Source organism: Bos javanicus, chromosome 27 (assembly GCF_032452875.1).
Source record: "Bos javanicus breed banteng chromosome 27, ARS-OSU_banteng_1.0, whole genome shotgun sequence".
NCBI classification, from domain to species: domain Eukaryota; kingdom Metazoa; phylum Chordata; class Mammalia; order Artiodactyla; family Bovidae; genus Bos; species Bos javanicus.
Window position 1 is genome coordinate 19,870,382 of NC_083894.1, and position 21,690 is coordinate 19,892,071.

Genomic DNA, 21,690 nt, shown 5'->3' on the forward strand with positions numbered 1-21,690 from the left:
TCAGTTGCCAGAATGCAAAATTGCTTTTCCCTTTTTGATGGGAGAAACGCCCATTGGTCCCTGTCTTGCCTCCCACTCCATGAAGAGCCCTGGGAGATAAGGGGCAGTGCCCAAGGGCAGGAGGCTAAAGCGTGTCTGACTGTTCCACTGTGGTTTCTTAGCATCAGAGCTTCACTTTCTCTGCAGGGGCTCTGTAACTGAAGAAAACTGGAGTATGCCACCCTCAGGCCCGGCGGGATGGAATTTCTGGTGGCAGTTTGCACAGCACAACGAGGCCTAAACACCCCTTGTGTTTTCCATGCCAGATCTGTGACTCCTATCCGACCGAACTGTACGTTCCCAAGTCGGCCACAGCACACATCATAGTGGGGAGTTCCAAGTTCCGGAGCAGACGGCGATTTCCTGCCCTTTCTTACTACTATAAAGATAACCACGTAAGTCTTAAGGCATGCTTTTGTTTCGGGCTTTGCTTTTCTTCTTTTATCATAAACAGGCCTTTTTCCAGGGGCCTTCTGCCCTGTGTGTGGGTTTGAATTCCTTTTCAAGTATGTGGATGTTGCTGTGTGTGTGGTGTGGCACAACACAACTTGTGTTAGAGCCTTGGCCTGTGTTAGAGCCTTGAACGTTGGCCTCCCGTGTTTATTTGACAGTAAAGGAACGGGAGGCAGAACACTCCTAGACTTAATCATCTGAGTGGGCATGTCCTCTTCTAACTGGTCACCTTGAAAGGCTCTCTGGGGCCAACCCATCGCAATGCCTGGTTTAGAAAAGCCCTCAAAGTCATGGCACATGCTTTATCTTTTTTTAAATGGCATATATATATATATATTTTTTATTTCCAGCATCTAGTGCCTTTTATATGTAATATGTGTGAGCTGTTCACATCCTGTTGGTTAGAACTGCACAGGGCAGGTGAGAAAACCCAGTCTTACAGGTAACCATGTAAACAAGCAAAATCTATGCTTCCATTTCTGTGAAGGACACAGAAGCTAATTTGGGAAGAAAAGAATGGTCTCAGCTCCCTGCTTTAGAAGTCATTTGACTTTAGCCAGGAGAAAAAGTTTGGGTGGCGCAGTGGTGAAGAACCTGCCTGCCAGGGCAGGAGATGTAAGAGACCAGGTTTGATCCCTGGGTCGGGAAGATCCCCTGGAGGAGGGCATGACAACCCACTCCAGCATTCTTGCTTGGGGAATCCCATGGACAGAGAAGCCTGGGGGGCTACAGTCCACGGGGTCGTAAAGTCAGACACGACTGGGCATGCGTGCACACAGGCAGTTGACTTTAATTCGAAACTGTTTGATGGGGACTTCCCAAGTGGCGCCAGTGGTAAAGAATCCACTTGCCAATGCAAGAGGCGTGAGAGACATGGGTTTGATCCCTGAGTCGGGAAGATCCTCTGGAGTAGGAAATGGCAGCCAGCTCCCGTATTCTTGCCTGGGAAGTACTGTGGACCGAGGAGCCTGACAGTAAGTGTGTGTGTGCTGTGCATGGACCTATAGGCAGGATGGAGGGCAGGGTCTATGTCTGTTCTTTTTTTAAAAAAAAATGTTATTTAATTTTTGGCTATGCTGGATCTTTGTTGCTGCATGCAGGCTTTCTGTAGTTGTGGTGAGTGGGGGCTACTCTCTAGTGTTGTGCGGGCTTCTCACTGTGATGCTTCTCTTATTGCAGAGCCCAGACTCCAGGTGCGTGGACTTTGTAGTTTGTGGGCTTAGTTGCCCCGAGGCATGCGGGATCTTCCCGAACCAACCTCTAGACCGCTAGGGAAGTCCTATGTCTGCTCTTAAAAGGAGGCTTTGAAAAATACTCTGAGCAGTGTCACCTTGGCCAGAGTAAGCGTATGGCCTTCAGGGTTGCCCACTTTGAAGGGAAACATTCATTCAGCAGTGTACATTCTGTTAATTAAAATGGTACAAATGGTGTTATTTTCAGTTAACACTCACTGCTCTGACATGGTCTGAAGAAGGCAAGTAACTTCATTAATGTCCTATATTGTGCTTTGTGCTTTGCTAAGTCGCTCAGAAATGTCTGACTCTTTGCAGCCCTGTGGACTGTAGCCCGCCAGGTTCCTCTGTCCCTGGGATTCTCCAGGGAGGAACACTGAGTGAGTGCTGGGCCCTCTTCCAGGGGATCTTTCCAATCCAGGGATGGAACCCACATCTCTTACGTCTCCTGCATTGGCAGGCAGGCTCTTTACCACTAGCACCACCTGGAAGCCCAGTGTCTTATGCTGCTGCTGCTGCTGCTGCTGCTAAGTCGCTTCAGTCGTGTCCGACTCTGTGCAACCCCATAGCCGGCAGCCCACCAGGCTCCCCCGTCCCTGGGATTCTCCAGGCAAGAATACTGGAGTGGGTTGCCATTTCCTTCTCCAATGCATGAAAGTGAAAAGTGAAAGTGAAGTCGCTCAGTCATATCTGACTCTTAGCCACCCCATGGACTGCAGCCTACCAGGCTCCTCCATCCATGGGATTTTCCAGGCAAGAGTACTGGAGTGGGGTGCCATTGCCTTCTCCAGTGTCTTTTGTTATTTGACTCCTAATATATTTCAACCTACACACAGCTGGTGCTATGGTGAGAGGAAAAGGAAGATGTGAATCTTGTTTGTTTTTAATGATGGGATGCAAAGGGATGTGGAATTTCATGATACTGTATTGAATATTTGAATTCAGGCTGCCAGTAACATGTACTCTTTTTTGTAGCATCCACTGGTAAACAAGTAAGAGAGGAGAGGAAGGGAGGATCTTTTACTGTCGTTTCAGAGAGGGGGCATGTGCTGGGTATTGAAAACGTGAGCATGGCACTCATCCTGCTTCTTTTCCTTCTGTTCAGATTTTCTTGAGAAAAGGGGTTATTTTTTGGTCAGTGTGAGTATCATAAAGGGCAAATATGTCATGTCTGAGGATGGGAGAGAATTTTTAGCAGTTAGACCGCAGAGGCTGGCCTCTCTGCCTGCTGACGTCAGAGCCTCATCAGCCCGTTCCCGCTCTCGTGTGCTGTCCTCTGCTTGATCTCCAAGCCTGGAAATGAACTCACACAGCTATCAGTTATAGTTCAAAATAATTGATTTCCTGAACTTAAAAATGTAAAGCAGACAGTTTCCTTTAAGTTTTAGCTCCTCTTACAAGGCGCAGAATTAGAGATGTTTTCTAAGTGTGGCTAAAGGACCCAGTTGCCCCAGGGAGATACTTCACGTGCGGGTACCCAGATGCCCACTCTCCCAGCCCGGGGATCTAACATCTATGCTGCACGTGGAATACAGTCAAATTTGTGGGTTTATAACAATGTTCAGGGCTTCCCTGGTAGCTCAGATGGTAAAGAATCTGCCTGCAATGCAGGAGACCTGGGTTTGATCCCTGTATCAGGAAGATCCCCCGGAGAAGGGAATGGCAGCCCACTCCAGTATTCTTGCCTGGAGAATCCCATGGACAGAGGAGCCTGGTGGACTATATAGTCAGTGAGGTCACAGAGAGTTAGACATGACTGAGCGACTAAGCACAAGGTCAGTTAAGTAAAGCAGGTAAATTAAAACCAACAGCAACCAAAGTCGGGCTAGAGAAACGTCCAGTCTTTATGCAATCTGAACTGAGAGGAAATACTTCTGTGCTTTGGGAAGGTCGAGTCCCTGATCTTCTACCCACTCTTAAGACAAACCTGATAAATACTCCACTGGCTTTTCATTGAGCAACTAACTCAGACTTTAATATCCAGGTTAATTATGTCATGCTTCCGAGGTAACCAGGGATTTTTATAGCGGGAAGCGTCTTCATTAGTGAAGGTGGATTTCTCTGGTTCTATGGGAGACATGGGAAGTAACAGTGCAGTTTTTGATGATGTTGCTCAGCAGAAGCAAAACCCACCCTCCAACCAGGTGGTCTGCAGTGAAAAGTAAAGTTCCTAAGTTTGCTGACCTGTGTTTCTTCCTTTTTGTGATTTTATTTTTTAAGTAATTTATTTATTTTGGCTGTGCTGAGTCTTCATTGCTGCTTGCAGGCTCTCTCGTTGCAGGGAGCAGGGGCTATTGTCCAGTTGGGGTGCGCGGGGCTCCTCACTGCCATGGCTTCTCTTGTCACAGAGCATGGGCTTTAGGAGCACAGGCTTCAGTAGTTGCGGCCTGAGGGCTCTAGAGCTTAGGCTCAGTAGCTGTGGTGCATGGGCTTAGTTGCCCTCAAGGCATGTGGAATCTTCCAGGACCAGGGATTGAACCTGTACCCCTGCATTGGCAGATGAATTCTTAACCACTGGACCACCAGGGAGGTCCCTTTTTGTGATTTTAGACATTTTAGACTTGAGTATGTATTCCTGCTCCAGTAGAACTTCAGTCCAGTTCAGTCCCTCAGTTGTGTCGAGCTCTTTTTGACCCCATGGACTGCAGCACGCCAGGCTTCCCCGTCCATCACCAACTCCCAGAGCTTGCTCAAACTCATGTCCATCTCGTCGGTGATGCCAGTAGAACTTAGGTTTGTGAGTAAGAATCACATTTTCTAGTTAAATACCATTCCTCACATAGCACCTTGTTACCAAGGAGCACCGAAGATTTTGTTGGTGAGACGAGTTGGCTAGTGTTGGGTAGTGGGAATCGGTGACTAGATTAAGAGAAGCTTGCCACGTACCTCATGTCAGAAACAGGAAGTCCTGGTGAGGGTCCTTGGATGTAAACCCCCTTGCTGGTGGTATATAATTCCTTCTGGATCAGCTTTTATCAGACATGGTGTTACAGTCACTTCCTGTTGACCTATTGGTGAGGTCGGGGTTCCCGTCTAGGATTACTGGGATGCCTAACACAACGTGACACCTGACACTGGACAGAGGAGGTTGACAGCAGTTTATTAGCTGCATACACTCACTGCCCAGGGGAGGAGAGCACTGGCAGGAGTAGAGTGAACCAGCAGGGATGGTGGAGGCAGGCTCTGTAATATCAAAGGGGCGAGGGGTTCCCTGGTTCCCAGCAGAGGATGTGATTGGCTTGTTTGAGCAATTCCACAGGCTGGTAGGGAACAAAACCCACTCCTTGGAAACGAGAAGGAGCTGCACCTGGTCCCCTGGGAGAAGGGCTGCTTAGCTGGGGGACTTGTACCCACGGGAGCAGGGTATGGATGGGAACTTGCTGCTGGCCATTCAAGGCCATCCCGATTTACCAGGTGTCGTGGGCAGCACGTGATGTTACTTTCAGGCCTTGAACCACACTCCAGGAGTTACCTGGGGCCATCCAGAATCATTTTGGATATCAAATATAAAACAGCTTTGTAGATCACAGTTGGAGAACTTATCTGTGTCACTTGTGTTCAGAAGCTGCTTATCTTTTGTTCTTATTTACTAAGTTTCTTAATTATTTTTAAGAAAGCAGTTCTGCTTTTAAATTGTTAATATGGTAGCAATAACCCTGTATACGAGACAGCAAAAGAGACACTGATGTATAGAACAGTCTTTTGGACTCTGTGGGAGAGGGAGAGGGTGAGATGATTTGGGAGAATGGCATTGAAACATGTATAATATCATATATGAAATGAGTCTCCAGTCCAGGTTCGATGCACGATACTGGATGCTTGGGGCTGGTGCACTGGGACGACCCAGAGGGATGGTACGGGGAGGGAGGAGGGAAGAGGGTTCAGGATGGGGAACACGTGTATACCTGTGGCAAACGCATGTTGATACATGGCAAAACCAATACAATATTGTAAAGTTAAAAAATAAAATTAAATTTAAAAAAAGAACAAAAAAAGAAATTGTTAATAGCATGGCTCCCCAAATTCACAGTACAGATCTCTCAGAACCCAATTCTGGAAGATTTCCAAAGAGGCAGTTTTTTTGTAAGAATAGTACAGACCATCTTGCCCTCCTTTTATAAATAATGTTTATTGAAACTAACTGCATTAGGCATAGTTCTAGGTGCATTATCTACCTTACCCACTCTGCAGTTTCGTTATTATTATTATATACATATTAAAGGTGGAAAAACCAAGGTTCAGAGATGACAGGTAAATCACCTAAGATTATAAAGGAAGTGAGAACACTGTGCTTAGTCACTCAGTCGTGTCCGGCTCTTTGCGACCCTGTGGACTGTAGCCCGCCAGGCTCCTCTGTCCATGGGGATTCTCCAGGCAAGAATACTGGAGTGGGTGGCCACACCCACCTCCAGTGGATCTTCCCATCCCAGGGTTCAAACCCGGGTCTCCCACATTGCCGACAGGTTCTTAACTATCTGAGCCACCAGGGAAGCCCAAGAATACTGGCGTGAGTAGCCTATCCCTTCTCAAGGGGATCTTCGCAACCCAGCAATCAAATCAGGGTCTTCCTGATTTGCAGGCAGATACTTTACCAGCTGAGTTAAAAGCCAGATGTTTTTGAATCCTGCATCTTAATTCTGTATCGTGCTTCCTGACTGACTTACATACATGGACGCTTGTGTTGGTTCAGAATCCAGGATCAGGAAATATTTTGCCTGGATTCAATTCCTGGCTTCCCCAGTTACTAGCTGTGTGTCCTCGGGAGAATTATTTCACCTCTCTGTGCCTTGGTTGTCTCATCTATCAAATGGAGAAAATAAGAGATCTTAATGTATATGGTAGTTGGGAAGATTAAGAATACGCAGAGTTCTTATAATAGTGGCCACCATATAGGAAGCATTCAAAAAACATTGGCTGTTTTAATCAGTAGCTCTATTAATGGTGCGCACGTGACAGTTTAAGATTGAGCTCTGTCTCTGCCTCATGTGGCTGACATCAGTAAGACAGGCCGCCAGGTAATGGTGAGATTCAGTCAACAGTCTGACTCTCTGGGGTGTGTGTAGGGTGGACAGGGGCACCTTGAGGTTACTGACCACCCTGTACCAAGTGTACAGCAGTGTGCCAGTAGTCACTGAGTCAGTGATGAAGTCTGTTTGGAGCCCATCTGTACATAACTAGGAAAATGTAATTAATATTAAAATGTAGTCTGTTTAATATATCTTGTTTAATTTATCAACTTATTCATCTCATAGTAGAACTCTGTTCTGATTTAACCCTTCACTGAGAGCAGTTTCTCGGCCTGGAGGTAATTGGTAATGGTTGTTGCCACTGACTGGCTTCATTTCAGAGCGGGAGACCCACTAGTTGAGTGAGTTTCGGTGTGCTACGCGCTTGCTTGGACAAACTCTCATTTTGAAATGTTCTCTTCCCCATCGAGCTCTTCCGATAGGAGCTGAGAAGCTGCCTGATGGTAGCGGTCCTTAATTAGCATTTCTTTAGCCCAGATTAAGCAGCTCAGAACTGTTCTCTGCTCGGTCAGAGGGGGTGGCTGACCAGACCCCTCTAAACATCAGGAGACACGGGAGCCCATGTGCAGCCCCATGAAAGCCATCCGTGGCGATTTGCCTTCTGCTCAGGATGCAGCTCGCCTGCGGTCCCCGAGCCCCCCTCCCTGGTCCCTGCCATCACGCACCTAGCTCCTGGCTCTCCTCTTGCTGGCTGGCCGCCCATTTGTGGTCAGACGCCCCGGGCCCTTCCTCCTCCACTCTGTGGTTGGACATCTGTTGCCAGCAACTCAAAAATTCAGCAGCCCTTTGCCTTGCTTCCCACTCTGCAGGCACCATGCTCCTGAATTCTGGCTGCAGGCCCAGGGTTCCTGGAGCCCCTCAGTAATTCCCGCTGTGTCAGAGAATGTGCTGGAACCCTCAGACAGGTGCTGTTAGCAATTGTTAGAAATGTCTGCAATTCTCCATCCTGCCAGCAGGGTCTCAGCTGGAGGATCGTGTGTGTGTGTGTGTGTGTGTGTGTGTGTGTGTACGTGCCCACTCACATGCTGAGTTGCCTCAGTCGTATAGGACCCTTTGCAACCCATGTAGCACACCAGGCTCCTCTGTCCATGGGATTCTCCAGGCCAGAATACAGGAGTGGGTTGCCATGCCCTTCTCCAGGGAATCTTCCCAACCCAGGAATCGAACCCATGTCTCTTTTGTCTCCTGAATTGGCAGGTGGGTTCTTTACCACTAGCGCCACCTGAGGATTATGTAGTTAGTAAGAAATATCCTGCCTTCTCCAGCGAGGAGCCTCAGAGCTCACCTTTCTCTGGAGAAACCCAAGCCTGGCTGAGTAGCCCTGGGATGAGCCTGAAGGACAGTTAAGCTGCACTTGGACTCAGAGCCGGGGTGCCTTCCAGGATGGAGTCCGGCATGTGGGCGCCAGAACGGGCTGTGCCATGGCTCTTTCCAGGGGAGGTTTCCCTCCTAAGCACTGCCCCCTTCCCTGAGCCAGGGAGCACCTCTGCCCTCGTACACGTGGGTACCTAGGCTCAGTGCAGATTCTTCGAAAGTCATTCCTAGATTGTATTTGGCAATTTGACTTCAATCTAAGTGTTAAAATCTAAATTCATAGGAAGCACTTTGCCACAAAAGTATAAGTTTCACAGCTGCGAGGTTGTGGCCATACTCACCCACTAATAACTCAGAGGGATGTTTATGTTATTGTGTACACTGTCCCACAGTTCAGGGTGAAAGGTGAAAGTCGCTCAGCGGTGTCCAACTCTTTGCAACCCCATGGACTATACAGTCCATGGAATTCTCCAGGCCAGAATACTAGAGTGGGTAGCCTTTCCCTTCTCCAGGGGATCTTCCCTACCCAGGGATTGAACCCACGTCTCTCACATTGGAGGCAGATTCTTTACTAGCTGAGCTACCAGGGAAGCCCTGAGCCACAGTTCAGGGTACTCTGTTGGAATCACAGAACAGGGAAATCACAGAACAGCACACAGGTCAGTTCCCAAGGAAGCCCTTGCTTCTAACCCACCTGCGTCAGCCGAGGTCTGAGCCTCCTGTCCTTAGACACTGGCAGCAGCCTTGGATCTGTCACCATAAACATTCCCCCATTTAGGATGAGAACCAGTTTGAGGGTTTTGTGATGTTTCTAAGTGAGCTAGTAAATGATGAAAAACACTAAAGAAGTAGGAGAAGAGTTACTTTATATTTCTACTTTTGCAGGAAGATGAAGTGGTGTCAAGCAGAGTAGACTATTTATTTAGATGGTTTTACAATTTCATCATTTGGATCCTACCTAAACAACCTTGCATGCGTGCATGCTCAGTCGTGTCCAACTCTCTGTGACCTTATGGACGGTAGCCCGCCAGGCTCCTCTGTCTGTGGAATTTTCCAGGCAAGAATACTGGAGTGGGTTGCCATTTCCTTCTCCAGGGAATCTTCCTGACCCAGGGATCAAACCCAGGTCTCTTATGTCTCCTGCATTGACAGGCAGTTTTTTTTTTGTTTGTTTGTTTTTTACCACTAGCACCACTTGGGAAGCCCATGCTTATGCATCCTAGTTGTTACTCAGAGAAGCTTTTTGCACTGCTTGCCCATGTAATGGTTTTTTGAGTTAGAAAGATGCCAACTTCGATTTCTTGAAAGCACTGATACTTTCACAAGCCAGGGGCGTAAGTAAAGTGGGGAGTGGGGGTGAGTGGCCTTTGTTGTGGTGGCGGTCCTAAGGGTCTTGCGGGGCGGTGCAGTTGATCCACTGCTTGATGCGGCTGTGCTGCTGTGGCCTCTCCCCACAGGCCTCCATCTGCCGGAGCAGCCAGCCCCTGTCTGGCTTCAGTGCCCGCTGCCTGGAGGATGAGCAGATGCTGCAGGCCATCAGGAAGGCCAACCCGGGAAGCGACTTCCTTTATGTTGTGGACACTCGGCCAAAGGTGAGTGTCACCACGCCAATGCATGTCTTTGCAGTCTTTGCAGAGAGATGAGGCCTCGCCCGCTCAGGGAGCGCCGTCTGCAGAGGGGCCGTTTCCCTCTGCACAGTGGCTGCCCTGCCCACCTGCTTCCCGGGGCCCTGAGCCCTGGGGGGTTGACAACGGCAGGGACTTTGGATCTTTCCCGGCTCCGAGCCTCGTGCTCGGTACATAGTGCACACGACAAAAGTGTGGTGTGATGCTGGAGGTCGCTCTCCTGAACACGCCAGATTGTTCTTTGGTTTGTTCACAAAAGGACCTTTTCTTCTCTAACAGTATGAAATTCACTGTGGAATCCGCGCAGTTCAGAGTTTGTGGGATGTTCACCTCTTCCCTTGCAAATTCAGCTGGTAGTTAATTCCACTATGTCTATGACATGGAACGATTTCCAAAATGGAATGTTAAGTTTAAAAAAAAAAAGAAGTTACAAATTAATATGTATATTACTGTGTCTATGGAAAACAGCGAACTATAGGTAGGTAAAAATGTCAGTTAAAACAGAAAGATCTGGAAGGATAAGCACTCACCTAGTAAGAATTGAAGAAGAAGATGAGCATGGAATATATAGGATAAAATTAGGTGACAGAGAGATATGGCCATTAATTCAACACATTTGGCATTGGAATTTCTTGCCAGTTATGAATAAAATATACCTGGATCTGTAAGTGATGAGAGAGAAGGGTACATGTTCTTTCTCCATGTGGGTGCAGAACAGTGTCTGAGATGTACTGTGAAACAGCAAGAGTGAGCTACAGAAGTCTATAATGTGATCCCATGTATGTAATAGTAATTATATTATTAAAATTATACATTATTCTATGCACTGAAAAAAGTTTAAGGGTATATATATTAAACTGTTAACAGTGGTTTTTGGTGTTTTTTTTTTCCCCCCTGTGGGGTGAGAGGAGGATTTTGACAAACTTTTCTTTTATAAATTATAGTGTGAAAAAAAAATTTAATCATAAAAAGGTTGAAAGAACATAAGGCCTTCAAAATGTTAAACATCAGTTCCCATGGAGTGGGTAATTGCAGACATGGGTCTGTACTCGTGTCTGATAAGAGGAATCACGGAAACTGCATACTACCCATTGTGTGGCTGACCCAGACCCTGGCAATTTTGCTGCTTCTCTGAGCCCCATGTCGCCAAATTTTGTGATGCACGGTCTCAATCATGTAGTTAGATGTCTTCCATCACTTAACTCAGAACAGGCGGGGGCTGTGGGGCAGCCGTGGGGGGCAGGGTGGGGCGGTGAGGAAGAGGTCCTCTTAGACACCAGTAGAGTAGACCAACCACGCAGATCAAGGACACACCAGATTCCAGCCGGGTCACATTCTGGTAGATGACAGGTAAAGGATTCCCTTCCTTTTAGGAAAGTCCTCAAAGCACAACAGGGAAGAGGCTTTGGACTGGGGGAGAAATAGCTTCTCTGCTTGAGGATTTTTACTTGAAAGATGCTGGAAAATCTCTATCTTTTACAGCAGCTCTCTTTCAATGTGTGTTTTTCTCTCTGCTTCATCGTCCTTCTCACCTTGACTTTCCCTCGTCTTCATTCTGCCTCTTGTGTCAGGTTAGTGGAGCTGCTCTGAGTTTCTGAAGTCAGAGACGACTGCACAAATGCCTGTCTTAGAGACACAGGCTAAAGACAAAATAAGAAGAGGGCAGGGACTTCCCTTGCAGTCACTGGTTAGGACTCTGCGCTTCCATTGCAGGGACATGGACTTGAACCCTGGTTGAGAAGATCCCCTGGAGAAGGCAACGGCTACCCTCTCTAGTATTCTTGCCTGGAGAATTCCATGGACTGAGGAGGAGCCTGGTGTGCTACAATCCATGGGGTTGGCAAAGAGTCGGACACGATTGAGCAACTTTCACTCTGATGAACTAAGATCCCGCATACCATTTGGCCAAATAATAGCAATAATAATAAAGGGATGGAGAGACAGGGGCTTTAAAGTGAATTAGGTTGCTCTTCTCCGATCCCGTTTTCGCAGGTTTAAATAGAGGCAAACAGATTCGCCTGCTGATTTAAGGGCCAACGGTCCAAGTGTGTACTATGTTATGTAAACCTTCTGGGCAATGTGGCAGCTGTTGAGCCAGACGCAGTCCAGATTTAAAAGAAATTAATCCAAAGGATTTGATTTGAAGGGTATATTTAGCACTCCGTGTGTTTGCTCTCGGCGATAAGAAGTTGGAGGCGGATCCATTAAAGAAAATTGGTCGTGCTGTCTTCCTATTTGCCCGGGCACACACACACCTTCACGGGAGTTTTAAACTGTTTGCTTAGAGCGTTCGTTCTTTTAAAGATCATGTCTGTTGATTTTTGTTTCTCGGTAGCCAGGAGACCGGCTCCATGTTTGCTGTGGGCGGTGGGCATGGCAAATGGGCCCTAGCTAGGTTCGCTTGCAGATTTAAATGAAATAGAGAAAGGTCAGAAGTTGTTCTTGTCCTTGGAGTGGGACTCACCTCAGATGCTGCCTGAATTGCTCGTTGGTATTAGAATCTAGGGAGGCAAAGGCCATGAGGACCTTAGCTCAACTTAATATCTATTAAGAAAAAACCAACCCCCCAAGGTCATGTGTTACTGTGAGAATTTAGTGCATTAAGAAGACAGGAGGTCATAGTGATGCCATAGTTGTTGAATTTTATTTTATTTATTGTTATTTTTTTGTCTTTTGGCCACACCACGCAGCATGTGGGATTTGAATTCCCTGACCAGGGATTGAACCCAAGTCCCCTGCATTGAAAGTGCAGAGTCTTAACCACTAGACCACCAGGGAAGTCCCAATAGTTGCTGAATTATAAAATGAGATCAAATTCCTTTCATCTCAACCTTGCTCATGACTTTACTTTGTTCTAGGATTTTGTCGAGCTTGTGAAAATGCCAGGCACTTTTCCATTTGACTCTTAAAATACTCCTTCAAATGAGGAGCATTTTTTTTCTTTTTATGGATACGGTCTCAGGTCCAGAGAGGTTCAGGCATTTGCCCAAGGTCACACCACTCAGGGCAGAGCCCGGGTTCACATCTAGGCTTATCTTGATCTCCAGGGGAGCCTCTGGACAGGCTCCGAGGGGTGGGGGGAGTCATCCTCTCTGTACACAGTTGCAGTGAGGCGGGGAACTCAGAGCTGCAGACCCAGCGGCTGGCTCATATGCGCTCAGCCGGGGCCCAACGTGGGCACCTGGGAGGGCAGTGGAGCCAAGAGGCAGGGCAGGCCGGGCACCGGCTCGGCTAACACCCGGTCCCTGGTCCGGGCTGCTTCTCCAAGGGCAGCGCTGTGGCTCGCTGGCCTGTGATGTCACCTTGTGAGCGCTTCCTTAGGCTGAGTACAGGAGGTCACGTGAAAGTTGTGTCTCTCTGGAATCAATAATGAGGTGGCTTCCACCCTGTGAGGGGTGTATATGGGGCGATCTGTGGGAAAGATTGGGGTGCATGACAGAGGGGCCGCGAGGAAGCCACGTCTGTGGAGGGTGAGTCACTGAGCAGGGCAGCGGGGGCAGCTACAGCGTTTGGGGTGGTGGGGCGTCTCCTTGCCTCTCTTTGGCAGGACGAGGATGGAGGGTGGGCTGCGGGTCCTGTGGATGCTGAGAAGGGAAGTTGTACACAAGCCAGCCTGCTGGGGTCCAGTCCCCCCGCCCTTGGAGGTTCCTGGCTGCGGGCACTGTGGAGTACATATTGGGGAGCGAAGCTGGGGCCCTGGAATAGGCTCAAGCCAAGGTGGGTCTCCACGTGAGCAAGGTCTGTGCATTCCACCCCTGCCAAGGGCCCGGAGACCCGCCCTGGGATTTAGACACTTATGTCGGAGATGTTCAGGTCAGGTGTTAACCAGAAAAGCAGTGATTACTAGCAGAGATAAAACAGCAGTCTTCTCCAGCTTTAGATATTTACCTTTTTTTTCCCTAACCCTCTCTGTCATCCCACTCCCTGGTAGCTCAGATGGTAAAGGATCCACCCACAATGCAGGAGATGCAGGTTCGATCGCTGGGTTGGGAAGATCCCCTGGAGGAGGGCATGGCAACCCACTCCAGTATTCTTGCCTGGAGAATCCCATGGACAGAGGAGCCTGGCCAGCTACAGTCTGTGGGGCTGCAGAATCTGACATGACTGAGCAACTAACACTTTGACTTTCTACCTCCCCCATCCCCAGTATAAAGACAGAGCCAAAAGAAAGACAAAAAGGAGAAAGAACCCCTTACCAGTCCAAATCGCCTATAAGGAGGGAAAGAGATAATTTTGCATAGTATATGGGGTTGGGATTGTAAATTGAGCTGAACAGTGATTGTAAAGCTATTAATTTTTCCCTTGGGGATAGGGAAGAAGGATTTTGATTAGCAGAGTTGTAGACCATAGTTGCAAGAAATAAAATCTCTTCTTTTCTGGTTGTACCAACAAGTTCAGATTCTTCATGGCACTGGACATAGATGAAGATAGACGGACCATTAACTGATGCCGCAGGCTAGAGTGTGGTCCGGGCCTCCTGCCAGGGGCACCTTCAGTGCTCATTTTCCATCCATCAGATCAGGTCCTGTCATTCAGGTACAGCATGTGCTCGGCTGTAACATTAGACTTCAAGCCCGAGATGGTGACCACCAAGCTGACCTTTAACTTGATAGGAAGATCATCATCGTTGACTGAGTTTCCATGGTTTTGATGTGTTTGGTGATTTAAGATTGGAGGGAAGGAATCTGATTCTTTTTTTTTTTTTTAAACATTCTTGGGCTGTTCACCTCTCAGCCTCACTCAGTCATTTCTTTGGTCGGTCAGCCCGTCAGTAAATCTTCACAGAGTGCCTGCTGTGTGCCAGCCCGAGGCGCAGGGTTCTAGGCCATAAATAGGCATAGGCCATAAATGAGACGAGCCAGCTCCCTTGTGGAGCTCACATCCTCTGCACACTCCAGTGGATCTTCTCTGACATGGATACTAAATCTCCATAATTTTTCAATTAAGCCTGCTCAGAGGCTTTCAGTAGCCCTCTGCTGACATGAATGAAGTCAGAATTTCTTCATCTATTAGCTGGTGTGTGTGTGTTAGTTGCTCAGTCATATCAGCTCTTTGCAAACCCATGGACTGTAGCCCTGTGTCCAGGAATCCTGGCTCCTCTGTCCATGGAATTCTCCAGGCAAGAATACTGAATGAGTTGCCATTCCTTCCTCCAGGGGATCTTCCCAACCCAGGGATCGAACCTGGGTCTCCTGCATTGCAGGCATATTCTTTACCATCTGAGCCACCAGGGAAGCCCAGCTTGTGTGTCGAGAACCCTAAAACTTCCCAGCTTCCTCTCTCACTGCCACCGCCAGACTGGAAGCCCGCCAGGCTTCCCTGTCCATCACTAACTCCCAGAGCTTGCTCAAACTCATGTCCAAAGAGTTGGTGATGCCATCCAACCATTTCATCCTTTGTTGTCCCCTTCTGCCTTCAATCTTTCCCAGCATCAGGGTCTTTTCACATGAGTCAGTTATTCCCATCAGGTGGCCAAAGTAATGGAGCTTCAGCTTCAGCATCAGTCCTTCCAATGAATATTCAGGACTGATTTCGTTTGGGATTGACTGGCTTGATCTCCTTTCAGTCCAAGGGACTCTAAAGAGTCTTTTCCAACACCAGAGTTCAAAAGCATCAATTCTTTGGCACTCAGCTTTCTTTATATTCCAGTTCCCACACTCATGCATGACTACTGGAAAAACCATAGCTTTGACTAGATGGATCTTTGTCAGCAAAGTAATGTCTCTGCTTTTTAATATGCTGTCTAGGTTGACCTTAGTTTTTCTTCCACAGAACAATTACATCACAAATAACCATGCATCGGTTCTCCACGTCTATAAATTTTTTTCAAGGACATTATATAATTAGAAACATAGAGGATGTGACATTTTGAGGGGTTTTCCCATGATTTGAAAAGTTTTAGGAGCTGAAATGAATAGCTTCTTCTTTGGTTGTGAAATGGAATTCTCACCCTAAAGGACAGGGCACCAAATTAAACTTTTTTTTTTTTTGGTAATATAAGAGATACTCTCTCTGAATGAATATGCATATAGGTCCAAGATAGCGTCTGACTTTTTATTAATTATAAAGCTGTGTTTCCTGCTTTGAGGGGTCAGCTTGTGCCCCATTATCGTGAGAGGTTCTGTAAAATGTGTGCAAACCTTGAGAAAGTCCTCTTTGGATGATAGAGTAAATATCGCCACCTTCTGTTCATTGTGAGAAGTACCATTGACTTTCAGGAGGTCACGTGTCCTTCCCTTTGCTTTTTGAAAGAAGACCCTCGATAAATTCTCCCAGGTCATAGGCAATCAGCTATTAAAAATGTGAACATAGGATCCTTATTATAGGTTAAAAATAATAGTATTTTGTTTTTTATCCACTGCACTGTTTAAAAAGTTATCTCCGTGGTATGTGGTGAGCAGACTTAAGTTGAATTATTCAAGGTGCAGAAATAAACATAAGGTTCACGTAGCACAGTAGGATATGCTACTATATATGCTATGTCATACTGCCTCGTGTCCTATTAACCGCTTTATTTATGAAGCTTGTGGTAAAGAATAAGCCAGCAACTTGGGAAAATAATTATACAAAGCAGTGATATTTTTATAATTGTTCAGTCACCCAGTCATGTCTGACTCTTTGCGACCCCATGGACTGTCAGGCTTTCTTCTCCTTCACCATTTCCCGGAGCTTGTTCAAACTCATGTCCACTGAGTTGGTGATGCCATCCAACCATCTCGACCTCTGTCATCCCCTTCTCCTCCTGTCTTAAACCTTTCCCAGCATCAGGCTCTTTTCTAATGAGTCAGCTCTTCACATCAGGTAGCCAAAGTGCTGGAGCTTCAGCCTCAGCATCAGTCCTTCCAATGACTATTCAGACTGATTTCCTTCAGGACTGACTGGTTTGATCTCCTTGCAGTCCATGTATAATAGCACAATTTCAAAAGCAAAATGTCTTTAGGTAATTTTAGAAAAGTTTTCCCCTTAAGATATTTTAAAATATCCTAATATGTTGATGTATGACAGAAACCCACAAAATTCTATAAAGCAATTATCCTTCAATTAAAAAAATTAAAAAACATTTAAGGCACGAATATAAGTTATCTTTAAAATAATATTACTTTAATATTTTTTTTTCTTAATTAAGACTAAACCCTTTATTCTCACAGCATGCCTGGGGGAAAAGGGATGCTCTTTTTGTAAACTGGAGACAACGTGGCCAGGGGAGTTGTGCCCCAGCCGATGTCACGTGAGCCGACTCACAGAGAGCAAAGCGAGGAGTCTGCCAGCCCGAGCCCCTGGTGGCAGGGACCTGCCTCTGCTGTTTTATTTTTCATTTCTCATACATTTTGCTTCTGTTATTTAATTTATAAACTTAGTATGTCTGGTTTGTAACAAAGACCAGAGGAGCGTACAGAGCGGTATTGATGGGCGCCCCAGCCACGTGACACGTCTTTCTCCTGTGACAGCTGCTAAATCAGCGTAGCTTTCTGTTCATCTGTATCCTGCTGATTCAGCACGCATAAACATAACCGCACGTCTGTAGCTCGGTTCCTTTTACGAAAAGTGGGATACTTGTATGGACGTTATTCTGGAGCTTGCTTTTCTCACTTCACGTGTCATGTGACACTCCCAGTCTTCCCTCCTTCAGCTCCCCTCTTTTCTCTCTCTCCTCTCCCTCCCCCCAACACCTGTACATTTCCACGTGTGCCTGTTCAGTCAGTCTGACTCCTTGCGACCCCATGGACTGTAGCCCGCCAGGTTCCTCTGTCCATGGGATTCTGCAGCCAAGAATACTGGAGTGGATTATCATTTCCTCCTCCAGGGGATCTTCAAACCCAGGGATTGAACCTGACCGAGTCTCTTGTGTCTCCTGCATCGGGAGGTGGATTCTTTAATGCTGCCACCTGAGATGCCCATACGTCTCTATTTCTGTCTCTATCATTATCTCTGTATCCCTTGATCCTATTAGTAGTCCAGGGTCTGAGTATATCATAATTCGTCTAGTCATCGCCCTATGGAGATACTCATAGGCTTTCAGTTTTTTTAATATCACTTATTTTTTTTTAAAAGGTTGCAAACACTTTTGGATATCCATCTTTGTGTGCTGGTATTTTAAATAGTGTCAGAGTCTCACAAATAGGAGATCTGGGTCAAAGATTATCTATGTTTTTAACTTAACTTTGCTTTATAAACTTTGATTTTTGTAAAGTATTAATATCCTCCCAATACTGCATTGTGGCCCAAAAACTGATACTTTTCTGGTGGCAAGTTCTCTGCCTGGGCTTTAGCCCTCCTGCCGTTTGTGGGCAGAGGGAGAGAACGGTCAGCGAATATAGATGTCTAGGATGTGATGGCCCACTTAATTGACTGGCAAGAATGGAGTGTTAGCAATAATGCATTCATTCTAGAAATCTGTGTGTTTCTCAGCTAAGGCAGGACTTGTCCCCTTCTTGACCTTAGTTACACAGGAGTACGGCGTAAGTTTACATCATGAATTTCTTCAAAGTCCATTACCGTTGAACCCTGTTTGCACTAAGAGCTGCCACTTCTTATGTATGCAGTTGTGGTAATGAATGTGATTTTAGAAAGCCCTCTCTGGAGATTGAAATAGGGTGGCTGGAGGAAGTGTCTCTGGAGATGTAGCACCCACTGGTCCTCTCTCCCCCTTAAGGTTGAATTGGGTATCTGCGAGATTCCCCTAAGCAAATTAGAATGACGTCACCCTTCCTCTACACTGATGTGTTTCTTGGCATTCTAATAGTAGAAGATCTAATCATTTCACTTAAGAGCTCTATGTTGCCAACTGGATCTGCCAGTATTCTTCTGCCAGCCAAGGCTGTCACGTTTGGTGTTAAATCAGGACAGCTTGGCTTTACGGAATCCCACCCTGGGAGCCGCAGAAGGCATCTCCAGATGGGCTTATGTCTAGGATGCTTCCCAGCTCAGAAAATGTTCCCACATCGACAAACAGTTGTTGTTCAATGTAGGCTCAGCCCAGGTGTCCGTAGACACCCAGCCCAGCACAGTGGTCCTGGGATCGAACGCATGTTTCTGCATGCCGTGTTGAATGTTCTTATGGATAGCCGTGACATGTTGTGATTGTTCCATGAATATCCTTGGTGACTGTTCTGTTTTGCTGCCCACTGCAGCTTAATGCGATGGCAAATCGTGCTGCAGGGAAAGGCTATGAGAACGAAGACAATTATTCCAATATCAAGTTTCAGTTTATCGGGATAGAGAACATCCATGTCATGAGGAACAGTCTGCAGAAAATGCTGGAAGGTAAACCATTTCCTTATGCACAGCACTGAAAAAAATGCAGTTAAATGTTTTGATGCCAAAGTGGAATAAGAGAGTCTCTTGATATGAAAATTGTGCTTTACTATGACGTTGTTCGCCAGGGTGGGATCAGTTGGGAAGAATTTAAAAATTCAGGGACTCTTTACACATTTAACAGCCATTCTCTTCTTTTTGGTGTCATGGTGGAGTGGTTCTGTCACGTGGTCATTAGCTGTGAGCCTCTCTCCCGTGGTATACTGAAGAGAAGAGTGCACAGGGATATATTTTCTGTCTCCCTCGTACTAGTTTGGCCCACATTCAAGACCATGTGGAGATAAAGCAATCCTGCCTTGAGAGCAATTGTCAACTGTTCGTGCATGGACATGAGTTTCATAAACTGAATCCCAGCACTTGAGCAGCCATTGGAAGGACGTTGGGGGTAGTGGTCCTTCTTTCCAGCAGCAGCAGCTGCTGCCGCAGAACCCCTCCACCTGCCCCTGCCCCCAGCAACGAGCACCAGAAGACACGTGCACACAGGCTTCCAGGCTCATGGGGAGAGGAAGTCACAGAGCTGGGCTGTGTGACACAGAACAGTTATTCGTGTGGCCACCCCAGCCATAAACTAATTGCCAGAAATCATGTATTTCAAGCAAAATCATCCTCGTTCACTGGTTATGCCCTTGTGAGTGTCAAGGCCCAAGGAGGAGTCTGTTGCCATGTCCACCACTTCTAGCTCTTGTGGGAACTGAAGAGAAAGAGGAGGGTGCAGAACCCAGAGCTTTGTGCCTGGGGACCAGTGTGCATGCGTGCTTAGTCGTTTTGTCCATCTCTTGGCAATCCCCTGGACTGTAGCCCGCCAGGCTCCTCTGTCCATGGGATTCTCCAGGCAAGAATACTGGAGTGGGTTGCCATGCTCTCTTCCAGGGGATCTTCCCAACCCGGGGATCAAGCCCACATCTCCTGTGCCTCCTGCATTCCAGGTGGGTTCCTCACCACTGAGCCACCTGAGAAGCCCGCCTGGGGATCAGGAGAGGCTGTAAATTCTGTGCTGCTCCCATGTCTAGGGGGTGATGCCCTGGGGAGGTGGCCTGCCTGTGAGGGAAAGGGGTGGGCGGTCCTCTCTGAAGGGAAATATGGGGCGTGGAGTGAAAAGGGACAAAGGAAATGCTGAATTACCTTTTTCTCAGAATACCCATCTGCTCTCAGTTCTCTGCTTAATTTCTCTGCATAATGAGAGCAGGATGTAGTGAGAACCTAGAGGTGGGGTTGGAGGAACTTGAGTGGCACAGACAAGCCTGATTTCCATTGTCTTTCCTGAGATCCTGGGATCATCTCGGTCATTATGAAACTTTAAATGCATGAGGCTCTGTTACCTGCTGTAAAATGAAACTATTGAACTAATAATTTCTGTGGACCCATCAGCCCTGATGGTTCTGTGAGTCCACAGTTTGATGCCCCTGGTTGCAAATAGTTTAAAATGGAACCTTTGAATGGTTAGGGAAAAAACCCTCTTTTTGCATCATTAAAAAGCGGGGCTTCCCTGGTGGCTCAGCTGGTAAAGAATCTGCCTGCAATTCAGGGGACCTGGGTTCAATCCCTGGGTTGGGAAGATCCCCTGGAGAAGGGAATAGCTACCCACTCCAGTACTCTAGCCTGGAGAATTCCATTGACTGTGTAGTCCATGGGGTCACAAATAGTCGGACACGACTGAGTCACTTTGACTTTGCATCTGTAGAATAATCACGGCTGTAGAGCCATCTCCATCTCTCCTCCACGTGGACTTTGTTGTGGTCTCAGGTGACAGGAGGGCTTCCCTGGTGCTTTAGATGGTGAAGAACCACCTGCAGTGCAGGAGATGTGGGTTTGATCCCTGGATCAGAGAGATCCCCTGGAGGAGGGCATGGCAACCCACTCCAGTCTTCTTACCTGGAGAATTCCATGGACAGAGGAGCCTGGTGGGCTACAGTCCATGGGTCACAAAGAGTCAGACATGACTTAGCGTCTAAATAACAGCAGCAGGTGACCGGAGCATGCTCTGGGCTTTGAGATTCATCACCTTCTGGAGATTATTGTGGATGGTATGCCTGTCCCTGCTATATGCTGTGCTTTTTAGAAGTTGGCAAACTGGACCAGCTCGGTACTGTTATTGATAGAGTAGTCTGATTTTAGTATGAAGAGTGTTCATGATCAGAATCTTTAAAAATGTGTGCTTTTTAGTAATTTCATAAGCTGACTTTTGAGAATATATATTTTCTGCTATATATTCTCAAAAAGAAAAAATATATCTTCTTCAGGGCTCCCCAGGTGGTGCTAGTGGTAAAGAACCCGCCTGCCAATGCAGGAGACATGAAGAGTTGTGGGGTCGCAGAGTCAGACACAACTGAAATGACTTAGCACGCACTCATTTTCTTATATGCATAAGGCGACTCCTGAGAGTGCTTGTCACATGGCAGTCTGGCTTTTGTTTTAAAAGGAGCATTTACTTGGTTTCTGACGAGGAACCTTGTCTCCTGCCCTCAGACCTGTGGTCTGACTTGCTGTTTCTCGAGGCCCAGCAAACTGATGGAGCTCCAGAGGGAGGGCGGCCTGTGTTCCTCAGGGGACCATGGTTCTTCTGCACCACTTTCCCGGCTCTGTGTCGGCCCTGTAAGGGAGGACAGCTCTTTGGATACCTTTCAGGGGACTTGACCAATGTCCAGCTATCTGTTTTCACCAAGTAAATTATAAACCACTCGTGGA

The 21,690-nt window shown here is 47.1% G+C and overlaps 1 protein-coding gene and 1 non-coding gene across 5 annotated transcripts in view; one reads left to right on the forward strand and one right to left on the reverse strand.

Moving 5' to 3' along the window:
• Positions 1–21,690, forward strand: part of MTMR7 (myotubularin related protein 7) — a 128,465-nt gene that overhangs the window by 59,935 nt on the left and 46,840 nt on the right. For all 4 annotated transcript variants that reach the window (XM_061404316.1, XM_061404317.1, XM_061404313.1 and 1 more), the window contains exons 5-7: positions 306–434; positions 9,523–9,657; positions 18,822–18,954. In XM_061404316.1, the coding sequence (XP_061260300.1) occupies positions 306–434; positions 9,523–9,657; positions 18,822–18,954 (397 nt within the window). The remainder of the gene's footprint in view (positions 1–305; positions 435–9,522; positions 9,658–18,821; positions 18,955–21,690) is intronic.
• TRNAE-UUC (transfer RNA glutamic acid (anticodon UUC)) lies at positions 12,396–12,468 on the reverse strand. Its single transcript has one exon. It is a non-coding gene; the product is annotated as a tRNA-Glu (tRNA).